Source organism: Poeciliopsis prolifica, unplaced genomic scaffold (assembly GCF_027474105.1).
Source record: "Poeciliopsis prolifica strain line A6 unplaced genomic scaffold, Auburn_PproV2 SCAFFOLD016, whole genome shotgun sequence".
Taxonomy (NCBI): domain Eukaryota; kingdom Metazoa; phylum Chordata; class Actinopteri; order Cyprinodontiformes; family Poeciliidae; genus Poeciliopsis; species Poeciliopsis prolifica.
The window spans coordinates 4,446,173-4,458,632 of NW_026562391.1; the positions used below are offsets into that span (position 1 = coordinate 4,446,173).

The 12,460-nt window shown below is 36.6% G+C and overlaps 1 protein-coding gene and 1 long non-coding RNA gene across 2 annotated transcripts; both read left to right on the forward strand.

Annotated features, from left to right (window-relative positions):
• The first annotated feature begins 4,663 nt into the window (after positions 1 to 4,663).
• Positions 4,664 to 5,042, forward strand: LOC129366776 (uncharacterized). The gene is made up of 3 exons (XR_008606647.1): positions 4,664 to 4,734; positions 4,807 to 4,871; positions 4,956 to 5,042. It is a non-coding gene; the product is annotated as an uncharacterized LOC129366776 (long non-coding RNA).
• Positions 5,043 to 7,527: 2,485 nt separating this feature from the next.
• LOC129367182 (polymeric immunoglobulin receptor-like) lies at positions 7,528 to 10,352 on the forward strand. The gene is made up of 6 exons (XM_055041481.1): positions 7,528 to 7,855; positions 7,943 to 8,224; positions 8,319 to 8,402; positions 9,251 to 9,349; positions 9,427 to 9,485; positions 10,269 to 10,352. Exons 1-6 carry the CDS (start codon positions 7,528 to 7,530, stop codon positions 10,350 to 10,352), a joined length of 936 nt encoding a protein of 311 aa, XP_054897456.1.
• Positions 10,353 to 12,460: the final 2,108 nt, after the last annotated feature.

Below are 12,460 nucleotides of genomic sequence, written 5' to 3' on the forward strand. Positions count from 1 at the left end.
ATTTCTGCATTATTAAACTGAACTGAGTTTTATCAGTTTTTGAATAGACTGTTATAACAACAATCCACACCTAACCTTCTACACTCACAATGCATTCACACGTTCAAAAATGGAGATTTTTGAGTAAACCAGTAAAGTTTCTCTGTTTCAGGAGATATAATGTCTTACCATCATTGACTTAAATGGATTAACTCTAAGTTAAGAAAACCAGCTAAACATGATGGAGAACGAGGAAACAGGAACATGGCTATTGGGTCTGACTGAAATAATTAATCGATGTCATTTTGTGGTGGTGTTTCTAGGGAGGTTCTGAGAACCAGCTAATTTCTCCATTTCCTTGTTTTCAGATGTTTCTTTATTCTATATTCTGCCTGCGGTCTTCGCTCTGCTTCTGATCCTGACATTTGTCCTTTTGCTGGTTTTAAAAATCCAAATCAAGGATCAAGCAAGGTACATTTACACAGATTATACACCAACACATAAATCCCCCACAGAATCACATCATGTTTACTTTGTGTTTTTAGTGGATGGAACCAATGGAAACGTGTTGAACTCTGCTGACAGTGATGAGGAGACGAGAATCAACGATGTGAGTAAATTGAACTTCAGCTATTAGATATTTGATGTTTCTTACAAAAAGAATCTAATTAATTTCATATATTAATATTTTTAGGTCTACGAGTTTCAAGAGGATATTAACATAAACTCTTCCACTCCAAACACATTGAATCATGTTGACAATGATATCTATGACATCATCCTCTAAAGGAGACCTGCAGAAGTTAGGAAACACGTGACCAGTGTTTCTGCCATCTTGTGTGTGGCGGCCCCCTGCCTGCTGTCTTGCAATGTGGCCTGTTAATTGTCATTCAATGAGGTCTTGGAGTTGAGAGTCTCTTATAATCACTTGTCAGCTGAATCATGTATCCAGTGGGAACGATGTAGTGGTTCTTGGGCTGCCGCTCAATACCTCTAGACAATCATTTTAATAATAAATGCCTCTGAAGGCTTGAAATGCTTCTTGTTGTTGTTTCCTCCCAGTTTCTTGTTGCGGTCATCAGAGCCGGGCCGTAACATTGTGTAAAATGGGTCAGAAAAGGATATTTAGTACTTATTAGGTTTTATCTCAAATGTTATTAAGCTGTGTTAAAACTATGTGCAAACAGAACAAGTGACTTGTGCTGTCATATCATCCTGGGCACTGAAGGGCAGGCGATCAGTTCACTGTGTCACAATAAGCATCTTTTGGTTCTGTTGTGTTTCTGAAACCAAAAAGAAATTTAGAAGAAGTTTCAAAGAATCAACACATACAAAAAAATATTCACACCTACGACAGATTTAGAAGGAGGGTCCTATTTTAATTTGAGCATTTTCCTTTGACTGAAAGTAACTTTAACATTTTGGAGGTTCCCAATCTGAGTCTCAACTTGGACCACTAGAGGGAGCTAAAGATTAGTCTGATGTTTGGGCCTTCATGCATTAAACACTTGGAGTTCAATGTCTAACAGGAAATGTTCTTTGAACAAACAGACGCATTCAGTGGAAGATGCAGGAAAAACTCCTGGATCAGGCGGGAAAAGGGAGGAAGTTGGTGCTGTTTCCATGTTTACAGGTTTATTAACATGCAGTGAACTTCCTTCTCTTCAACCAGATGTTTTCTGCACATGAACAGAATAAAGAAGCACCAATCAAGATGGTTTTCCCTGAAAAATGATCTAATCTTGTTTTATTAATGTTCATCTCTTTTATTAGCAAAAAGCTTAAAAGAGCCTTTTGTCCATTATTATACCTAAAATAAAATCAGTAAGTTGTCAAAGATTATCTCAAATCTTGTTGAAGGTTCAGTGCTGTAATAATTAATCTCTTCTTGTCTTTAAACATAAAATCATTCAACTGATAAGTTTTGATGAATTCAACAGACAGAAGCAATAAAGATTTCTCAATGCAAAACCCTGCTGACTGTTTCTTGGTGTGAGAACAAATCAAGTTCCTGAATATTTTAGAACAAGAAACATGAAGATCTGCAAAGCTGAGACTAAAACCAGAAACTGAGTGTCCCTCAATACTCCACCCCCTTTTTGTTGTGGTGAAAAAACTCTATTTCCTGTATTTGTGAGTAATGCCTGTGAGCGTCTCGGTTGCAGATTTAACATTGGACCAATGCAGAAACAAGACGTTTCACACTGCTGAGTTAATTCGACACGTTCAAAGGGTGTTGAACCTTCTGAGTATCAGGATCCTTAGTAGCTCTGACGTTTCCTCTTAATGTCTCATCTTAAAATAACTTCTGCCTCAGTTCAGCTCTGGTTTCGAAGGACAAAGAGATGTGGAGCCATCAACTCATCATCGTCTGCAGTAAGACATAAGATATGATCTGCAACAGTTTGCTTTAATCTTACGATGAAATTTATTTAATTCAAATAAATGTGTTTTTAATTATATAGTATTTATTTAAAGACTCAGTAGCACTTCCTGTTTGTGTTGTGACTGAAATGTGATCGCCTTATCTCATACAAACTAATTGTGCTTTTTATTTGAAAAAGTAGTTTTACAAAACTTGTAAAAAAAAAGTTTTCACATGTTGAAGCATAAAACTAAACTGATGTTGTTTTCTATCTGCAGCATCTCTGAGTTTTATGATCAGTGCTGAAGGTTTGATCCAAGTGTTTGGATACAAGGAAGAGATGTAAAGGTTTCATGCTCCTACAGTGAGCGATATAAGGAGAACGAAAAATACTTTTGCAAGAATGACTGTGACTACAGTGACATTCTCATTACAACAACACAGAAAAATAAAGGCAAATATTCCATCACTGATGATAAAAACAGGAGAGTCGTCACAATAACCATCTCTGATCTACAATCACATGATGAGGGGAAATACAGGTGTGGAGTCTCAAGGTGGTTTGGAGATCCCTACACTGAAGTAAGACTGTACATAAAAGAAGGTAAATAATTAAATTGTTCTATATTTCTCTGGAGATTTCACAGCAAATTAAAATGAATTAAATAAAGCATCAATGTCTTACCATGTTAATAATACACACTTTAATCAATGTGTGTTCTTAAATTTAGCTATTATTAGAAACAAAATGTATTTTCTAATTTTGCTAGTTGAATTATCATGTACTTGCTGATCTTGATCGTCTATTATATCCAAAATAAAAACCTGTTTAGACATCAATGCAGACATGTTAATAAAGGCTCAATTTTACTAATCTACAATGTTAAATATCACAAAAGTACAACTTTCTTTTATGTGAAGGTTTTGTTCTAGTTTTTCTTTCACATTAAATTGGTTTTTTAACCTCTTGTCAGACAGATGTTGCAACACGGTGATAAAATCCAAAGTATTGAGGAAGGTTCAGTGACCATCAGCTGTTCGTACGACTCTCAGTCTGTCGACAAGCTGAAGTTCTTCTGCAGAGGAACCCGGCCCTCCACATGTCGACAGCAGGCAGTGATCACCTCTAGCAACACACAAAATGGACGATTCAGACTCTCTGATGACAGGAAGTCAAGAATATTCACAGTGACCATTTCCACTCTGACCCTGAAGGATTCTGGGTCGTATCTTTGTGGAGTCCAGAAAATCTCAGGATTTGATGTTTTTTCTGCTGTTGAACTAGAGGTCAAAGGTGAGAGGTTATTCTGCCTTTGCTAATTTGACAATGAATCTTAAGAAGTTTATAAATACAAGTTATTCAAATTTCTTCTCTGGCAGAATCCTGTCTGCAGTCGTACAACATCAGTGGCATGGAGGGACGTCCAGTAACTCTGCAGTGTCCTAATTCAGGACAACATCATGATAACAAGACGTTCCTCTGTAAAGGAGACCAACACAACAACTGTACAGACATGATGGAGAACCAACAAAGTTCAAGCTGCTCAATGTCTCCTCCAGCTGTTTCTCTGTGATCATCAGTGAACTGGAAGCAGCTGATGCAGGAACATACTACTGTGGTTCAGACTCTCAGCTGAGATTCATAAAGATACAGCTGGCAGTCGGTGAGACCAACACAGAGATAGAATGATAAAAAGCAACAAAACATTCAGGTGAAGGTTTTTTATCACATTACGTTTTGTATTGTCTCCAACAGTCTCTCCACATCAAACCAGCTCTGTGACTCCAATTAGCTCTGCTGAACAGGTTACATCACAACCACCAACATCAGATAATCCTGGTAAACTCTTTCAACTTCTTTCTGCATCTCTGTTACTCCGTTGCTTGTTCAATCTTTTCATTCCTATTGTTCGGCTCTGAGCTGCTTTATGACATACAGTTGATTTCTGCATTATTAAACTGAACTCTGAGTTTATCAGTTTTGAATAGACTGTTATAAAACAACAATCCACACCTAACCTTCTACACTCACAATGCATTCACACGTTCAAAAATGGAGATTTTTGAGTAAACCAGTAAAGTTTCTCTGTTTCAGGAGATATAATGTCTTACCATCATTGACTTAAATGGATTAACTCTAAGTTAAGAAACCAGCTAAATATGATGAGAACGAGGAAACAGGAACTGGCTAGGGGTCTGACTGAAATAATTAATCGATGTCATTTTGTGGGTGTGTTTTCTAGGGAAGGTTCTGAGAACCAGCTAATTTCTCCATTTCCTTGTTTTCAGATGTTTCTTATTCTATATTCTGCCTGCGCTCTTCCCTCTGCTTCTGATCCTGACATTTGTCCTTTTGCTGGTTTTAAAATCCAAATCAAGGATCAAGCAAGGTACATTTACACAGATATACACCAACACATAAATCCCCCACAGAATCACAACATGTTTACTTGTGGTTTTAGTGGATGGAACCAATGGAAACGTGTTGAACTCTGCTGACAGTGATGAGGAGACGAGAATCAACGATGTGAGTAAATTGAACTTCAGCTATTAGATATTTGATGTTTCTTACAAAAAGAATCTAATTAATTTCATATATTAATATTTTTAGGTCTACGAGTTTCAAGAGGATATTTACATAAACTCGGCCACTCCAAACACATTGAATCATGTTGACAATGATATCTATGACATCATCCTCAAAGGAGACCTGCAGAAGTTAGGAAACACGTGACCAGTGTTTCTGCCATCTTGTGTGTGGCGGCCCCCTGCCTGCTGTCTTGCAATGTGGCCTGTTAATTGTCATTCAATGAGGGTCTTGGAGTTGAGAGTCTCTTATAATCACTTGTCAGCTGAACAATGTATCCAGTGGGAACGATGTAGTGGTTCTTGGGCTGCCGCTCAATACCTCTAGACAATCATTTTAATAATAAATGCCTCTGAAGGGCTTGAAATGCTTCTTGTTGTCGTTTCCTCCCAGTTTCTTGTTGCGGTCATCAGAGCCGGGCCGTAATATTGTGTAAAACGGGTCAGAAAAGAATATTTAGTACTTATTAGGTTTTATCTCAAATGTTATTAAGGTGTGTTAAAACTATGTGCAAACAGAACAAGTGACTTGTGCTGTCATATCATCCTGGGCACTGAAGGGCAGGCGATCAGTTCACTGTGTCACAATAAGCATCTTTTGGTTCTGTTATTTCTGAAACCAAAAATAAATTTAGAAGAAGTTTCAAAGAATCAACATACAAAAAAATATTCACACCTACGACAGATTTAGAAGGAGGGTCCTATTTTAATTTGAGCATTTTCCTTTGACTGAAAGTAACTAACATTTTGGAGGTTCCCAATCTGAGTCTCAACTTGGACCACTAGAGGGAGCTAAAGATTAGTCTGATGTTTGGGCCTTCATGCATTAAACACTTGGAGTTCAATGTCTAACAGGAAATGTTCTTTGAACAAACAGACGCATTCAGTGGAAGATGCAGGAAAAACTCCTGGATCAGGCAGTAAAAGGGAGGAAGTTGGTGCTGTTTCCATGTTACAGGTGTTATTAACATGCAGTGAACTTCCTTCTCTTCAACCAGATGTTTTCTGCACATGAAAGAATAAAGAAGCACCAATCAAGATGGTTTTCCCTGAAAACTGATCTAATCTTGTTTTATTAATGTTCATCTCTTTTTAGCAAAAAGCTCAAAAGAGCCTTTTGTCCAACATTATACCTAAAATAAAATCAGTAAATTATCAAAAGATCATCTCAAATCTTTTTGAAGGTTCAGTGCTGTAATGATTAATCTCTTCTTGTTTTTAATTATAAAATCATTCAACTGATAAGTTTTGATGAAATGAACAGATAGAAGCAATAAAGATTTCTCAATGCAAAACCCTGCTGACTGTTTCTTGGTGTGAGAACAAATCAAGTTCCTGAATATTTTAGAACAAGAAAATGAAGATCTGCAAAGCTGAGACTAAAACCAGAAACTAAGTGTCCCTCAATACTCCACCCTTTTTGTTGTGGTGAAAAAACTCAGTTTCCTATTTCAAGACGTTTCACACTGCTGAGTTAATTCGACACGTTCAAAGGGTGTTGAACCTTCAGAGTATCAGGATCCTTAGTAGCTCTGACGTTTCCTCTTAATGTCTCATTTTAAAATAACTTCTGCCTCAGTTCAGCTCTTGTTTTGAAGGACAAAGAGATGTGGAGCCATCAACTCATCATTGTCTACAGTAAGACATAAGATATGATCTGCAACAGTTTGCTTTAATCTTACGATGAAATCTATTTAATTCAAATTAAATGTGTTTTTAATTATTTAGTATTTATTTAAAGACTCAGTAGCACTTCCTGTTTGTGTTGTGACAGAAATGTGATCGCCTTATCTCATACAAACTAATTGTGCTTTTTATTTGAAAAAGTAGTTTTACAAAACTTGTATAAAAAAAATTTTTTCACATGTTGAAGCTCAAAACTAAACTGATGTTGTTTTCTATCTGCAGCATCTCTGAGTTTTATGATCAGTGCTGAAGGTTTGATCCAAGTGTTTGGATACAAGGGAAGAGGTGTAAAGGTTTCATGCTACTACAGTGGGGGATATGAGGAGTACGAAAAATACTTTTGCAAGCATGACTGTGACTACAGTGACGTTCTCATTACAACAACACAGAAAAATAAAGGCAAATATTCCATCACTGATGATCAAAACAGGAGAGTCGTCACAATAACCATCTCTGATCTACAATCACATGATGAGGGGAAATACAGGTGTGGAGTCTCAAGGTGGTTTAGAGATCTCTACACTGAAGTAATACTGTACATAAAAGAAGGTAAATAATTAAATTGTTCTATATTTCTCTGGAGATTTCACAGCAAATTAAAATGAATAAAATAAAGCATCAATGTTTTGCCATGTTAATAATACACACTTTAATCAATGTGTGGTCTTAAATTTAGCTATTATTAGAAGCAAAATGTATTTTCTAATTTTGCTAGTTGAATTATCATGTACTTGCTGATCTTGATCGTCTATTATATCCAACATAAAAACCTGTTTAGACATCAATGCAGACATGTTAATAAAAGGCTCAATTTTACTAATCTACAATGTTATATATCACAAAAGTACAACTTTCTTTTATGTGAAGGTTTGTTCTAGTTTTTATTTCACTTTAAATTGGTTTTTAACCTCATGTCAGACAGATGCTGCGACACGACGAATAAAATCCAAAGTACTGAGGAAGGTTCAGTGACCATCAGCTGTTCGTACGACTCTCAGTCTGTCAACAAGCTGAAGTTCTTCTGCAGAGGAAACCGGCCCTCCACATGTCGACAGCAGGCAGTGATCACCTCTAGAAACACACAAGATGGACGATTCAGACTCTCTGATGACAGGAAGTCAAGAATATTCACAGTGACCATTTCCACTCTGACCCTGAAGGATTCTGGGTCGTATCTTTGTGGAGTCCAGAGAAACTCAGGATTTGATGTTTTTTCTGCTGTTGAACTGGAGGTCAAAGGTGAGAGATCATTCTGCCTTTGCTAATGTGACAATGAATCTTAAGAAGTTTATAAATACAAGTTATTCAAATTTCCTTCTCTGGCAGAATCCTGTCTGCAGTTGTACAACATCAGTGGCATGGAGGGACGTCCAGTAACTCTGCAGTGTCCTAATTCAGGACAACATCATGATAACAAGACGTTCCTCTGTAAAGGAGACCAACACAACTGTACAGATATGATGGAGAACCAAACAAAGTTCAAGCTGCTCAATGTCTCCTCCAGCTGTTTCTCTGTGATCATCAGTGAACTGGAAGCAGCTGATGCAGGAACATACTACTGTGGTTCAGACTCTCAGCTGAGATTCATAAAGATACAGCTGGCAGTCGGTGAGACCAACACAAAGAGATAGAATGATAACAAGCAACAAAACATTCAGGTGAAGGTTTTTTATCACATTACGTTTTGTATTTTCTCCAACAGTCTCTCCACATCAAACCAGCTCTGTGACTCCAATTAGCTCTGCTGAACAGGTTACATCACAACCACCAACATCAGATAATCCTGGTAAACTCTTTCAACTTCTTTCTACATCTCTGTTACTCCTGTTGTTTGTTCAATCTTTTCATTCCTATTGTTCGGCTCTGAGCTGCTTTATGACATACAGTTGATTTCTGCATTATTAAACTAAAGGTCATTTCAGCTCCTCACTGTAGGATTTAGTTTATCAGTAGTTGATGGCCTGAAATGATGCACCTGTTTAAACATTCACAATCACAAGCATCAACACATTCATGCACATTCAGAGTACATCAGTGTGAGAGAATGTCATGCCACCATCTTTAGGCATCTTGCTAAATGTCACCTTAAAATAGAGAAAAAAAAAACAATTTCCTCTTTCATTAGATTGAGTCGTGCTACTGACTTTTGAGGTCTGGACTTTTTCAGGTTTCTGAGTTTTGAGTATGAGACAAAAATAACAACATTCACATCACAGATCTTGATGCTTCATTCTATTTTTTGCTGAAATCCGATCTTTTGGAGTTATTTTGCGTTCATACTTCTAATTAAATCAGACAGCAACCAAACTTCTGTGCTCAGAGATAAACCAGCAACCAAAACCAGCCAGAGTTGTTAAAAGATAAATACCATGAGCATTAACGTTAAGCACAGAACCATCTCTGGATCAAGAATCAACAACAACAGAATCTCCCATTAGAGCCAATTGATCAAATCCAGGTCAAACCTGGACCTACCAGTCCTTCCTGCTGCCTGGTCATCCATGAATGAAGTCTGAGTGTTTAGTGTTGATTGTTCTCAACAATGTTTCAAATTATTAAATGTTTTCATTCTGCGTTTGTTTCCAGGAAATGTTCTGTTGATACCTATTAAATTGTCCTGTCTCTTCTTTTCAGGTCTGACTTTATTTTACCTTCTGCGTGTCGTCCTGTTTCTGCTGTGGATCCTGCCTTTGGTCCTTATGATGATTCCTAAAAGAAAAATAAAGAAAGAAGGTGAATTTACCCAGAATGTCAACACACAATGCGAAAAAACGAGAAAACAAAACATGTTTTTTTTGTTGTTCTTGTAGAAATCCAGATGAATGTATTGATCACTGCTGATGCTTCTAAGAACCCGAGGATCAATAATGTAAGTCCACAAAGTTGAAACTCTGAAAGATTTCTTCTTGTGAGGATTATTGCATTAGTTAAGTTTCCATTAACTATGAAATACATTTTCCTAGTGGAAACACACTAATTTAGAAAAAAATCTAACAGTTCTGAGTGAAAAGTTCTGCGTTTTGTTGTGTTGGTTGTTATCCTGACAATGTGTGGCAGAATCCATCACAGATCTCACAGCATCACACAGTTTATAACAAGTTGGTGTCGTTCAAACAGGTTCAATATGAGGCTCTTCTGTTAAATCAGTCGACTGCATTTGTCACAAAACGCTCCTAATTATCAGGGGCTTGTTGCTCCTCACAGCTGAAGACACTGACATTAAATAACCTGATGGCTGATAGATGAAGAGAGCTGGAGCAATGAGTGAACTATAAATATTTCTCTGCATCCAACTTTCCCTGTTCAGTATTTCTATGTCCACTAGGGGGAGTTTCTGTTTCTGGTCAGTTTGTGCTCGTCTCTCTTGCATCTCAAAAGATGCTTCATCAAAATATCAACAGGTGGATTTGAGAAGTTTTATTGCAAATGCAAACAAGACATTAATTGATTTCTTTTAACTTTTTTTTGAGGATTCAGTAGATATTTCTCCTACATTGTTTTCATTTCTCTCCACATTCAGTGGAATCTGACTTTATCTTTGGGTCCAGATCCTTCAGGTTTTGTCCTGGGAGATTTTGAACATTCATCCAGATAAGCTGGTCTGCTCAGTAATATAACTCTCACTTCAATATCATAAATGATTATTTTTCAGATTGGTAAAAAATCCAGAAGGCAGCTCAACATTCGCATGACAGAATCAAGAGCAACAATGAAGCTGCTGATTCTCAACAAGTGAACCAAAGTCTCACCACAAATGAAGATCTTTGTTCTGATTGTCGGAAAGCAAAATGATGAAAAGCACTGCAGAGGAAATTATTATACATTTCTAACTAGTTTTAAGATTTAGATGCTAATTGATCATTGTTTTAATGATGCAGTTTGTTGTGCTACATTAACTTTCCTCACATCATAATAAATAAGAGGTTTTCGATGAACCAGACTTTGTTTCCTTTTAAATCATGAAGGTAAAAATGCAGGCTATATCTGCAGTATTTTAAACCTGTCACATTGTTATGGTGATATTTTTATGTTTCTATAATATTTGTCATTTTGACTTTAAAATAAATTTTATTTCTACCCTCAATTTGTGGCAACTTATTTCTTATCCACTTTTTATTCACTAGATGCTGTTACAATCAGCAGCTTTTGCAATGAGAGAATGAACCTGGAGAACATCAATGAATGATCTAAAATAAATAAACTATAGACAGAAAAATCAGCTTTACTTGTATTGAAACAGGAAATATTCTTGCTGAGAGGATGCACCATTCAGAACCACAGCTCAGCCCTCCCACGTTTCCTATGACCAGTTCCTCTAACTCTTTAAGCATTTTGTGAAGTACATAATTCAGAGACTGAGGTCCAGTCAACAGTCAGGGAGCAAAAACATCTTTAATACATCTGCAGACGGAGAGCAAAAGTACACTGCATTAGACGAAAATCATTCTGCTCTAACGAACTCAAGAGTTGCATAGTTGCTTTATTCAACCCTCTCTGCTAACAGAGGCAGAGACTCAATCTTCTAAGACCAAACAAAAGAAACAAAGGAAAACAGACGGAACAGTTCAACCTTATACACTCATTCACTACAATGTCCACGGGATGAAAAAACTAAACACTCTATCTCTATGCAGGGAAGGCCAAGGGAAAAAAGTTCCCAGATAACTAGTCTGTGAAACTTCAACAGACACATCTTGTTCAATTAGTTTGTACACCCTCTGCAGCTGCACGAAAAAACATCTTGACAATGATACACTGTATGATGCAAATAAAAGATTTTCTCTTTGAAGAAAAATCTACTTCACAACTTATATTTATTTTTTTGATATTAAGGATGTCTTTTTTTTCTTCTGGTTGTTTTGATGTAGTTTAGTTTTGGCATTTGAAAAATAGAGGAAATGATCATTTAGACCTCACTCATGAGTTTTGCTGATGTTTGTGCAGAGGGTTGAACTCATCAGATCAATGTGGTTTCCTTAAGATACTTCATGCTTCACTTCAACGTTATTTCTGGTTTAGTTTGTCGTTCTCAGTAGTGCAAAGATGTGGAGCTTCCAGATTGTGTTTCTCATCTTATCTGGTAAGTTTTAATATTAATTTGTCTACTAATATAAATTAAACAGTTTCCAGTGGCTTTAAAATGCAGGGAAGATTTTGTCATCTTAAAGTCATAAAAATGTAGAATAAAATCAAATAGACAAGATGGCTCCCTCTGTAGTCGCTGACATACTACTTTTGATTACTTTTAATTATAAAATCATTCAACTGATAAGTTTTGATGAATTCAACAGACAGAAGCAATAAAGATTTCTCAATGCAAAACCCTGCTGACTGTTTCTTGGTGTGAGAACAAATCAAGTTCCTGAATATTTTAGAACAAGAAACATGAAGATCTGCACAGCTGAGACTAAAACCAGAAACTGAGTGTCCCTCAATACTCCACCTCCTTTTTGTTGTGGTGAAAAAACTCTTTCTTGTATTTGTGAGTAATGCCTGTGAGCGTCTCGGTTGCAGATTTATCATTGGACCAATGCAGAAACAAGACGTTTCACACTGCTGAGTTAATTCGACACGTTCAAAGGGTGTTGAACCTTCTGAGTATCAGGATCCTTAGTAGCTCTGACGTTTCCTCTTAATGTCTAATTTTAAAATAACTTCTGCCTCAGTTCAGCTCTGGTTTTTGAAGGACAAAGAGATGTGGAGCCATCAACTCATCATCGTCTGCAGTAAGACATAAGATATGATCTGCAACAGTTTGCTTTAATCTTACGATGAAATCTATTTAATTCAAATTAAATGTGTTTTTAATTATTTAGTATTTATTTAAAGACTCAGTAGCACTTC

Bases quoted from the DNA above. Each gene is read 5' to 3' on its own strand.
- LOC129367182 (XM_055041481.1), top strand. From the start codon at position 7,528: ATGTCAGACAGATGCTGCGACACGACGAATAAAATCCAAAGTACTGAG. The intron at 7,856-7,942 runs GTGAGAGATCAT...CTTCTCTGGCAG, and splicing joins TGTTGAACTGGAGGTCAAAG to AATCCTGTCTGCAGTTGTAC. The intron at 8,403-9,250 runs GTAAACTCTTTC...TCTTCTTTTCAG, and splicing joins ACCAACATCAGATAATCCTG to GTCTGACTTTATTTTACCTT.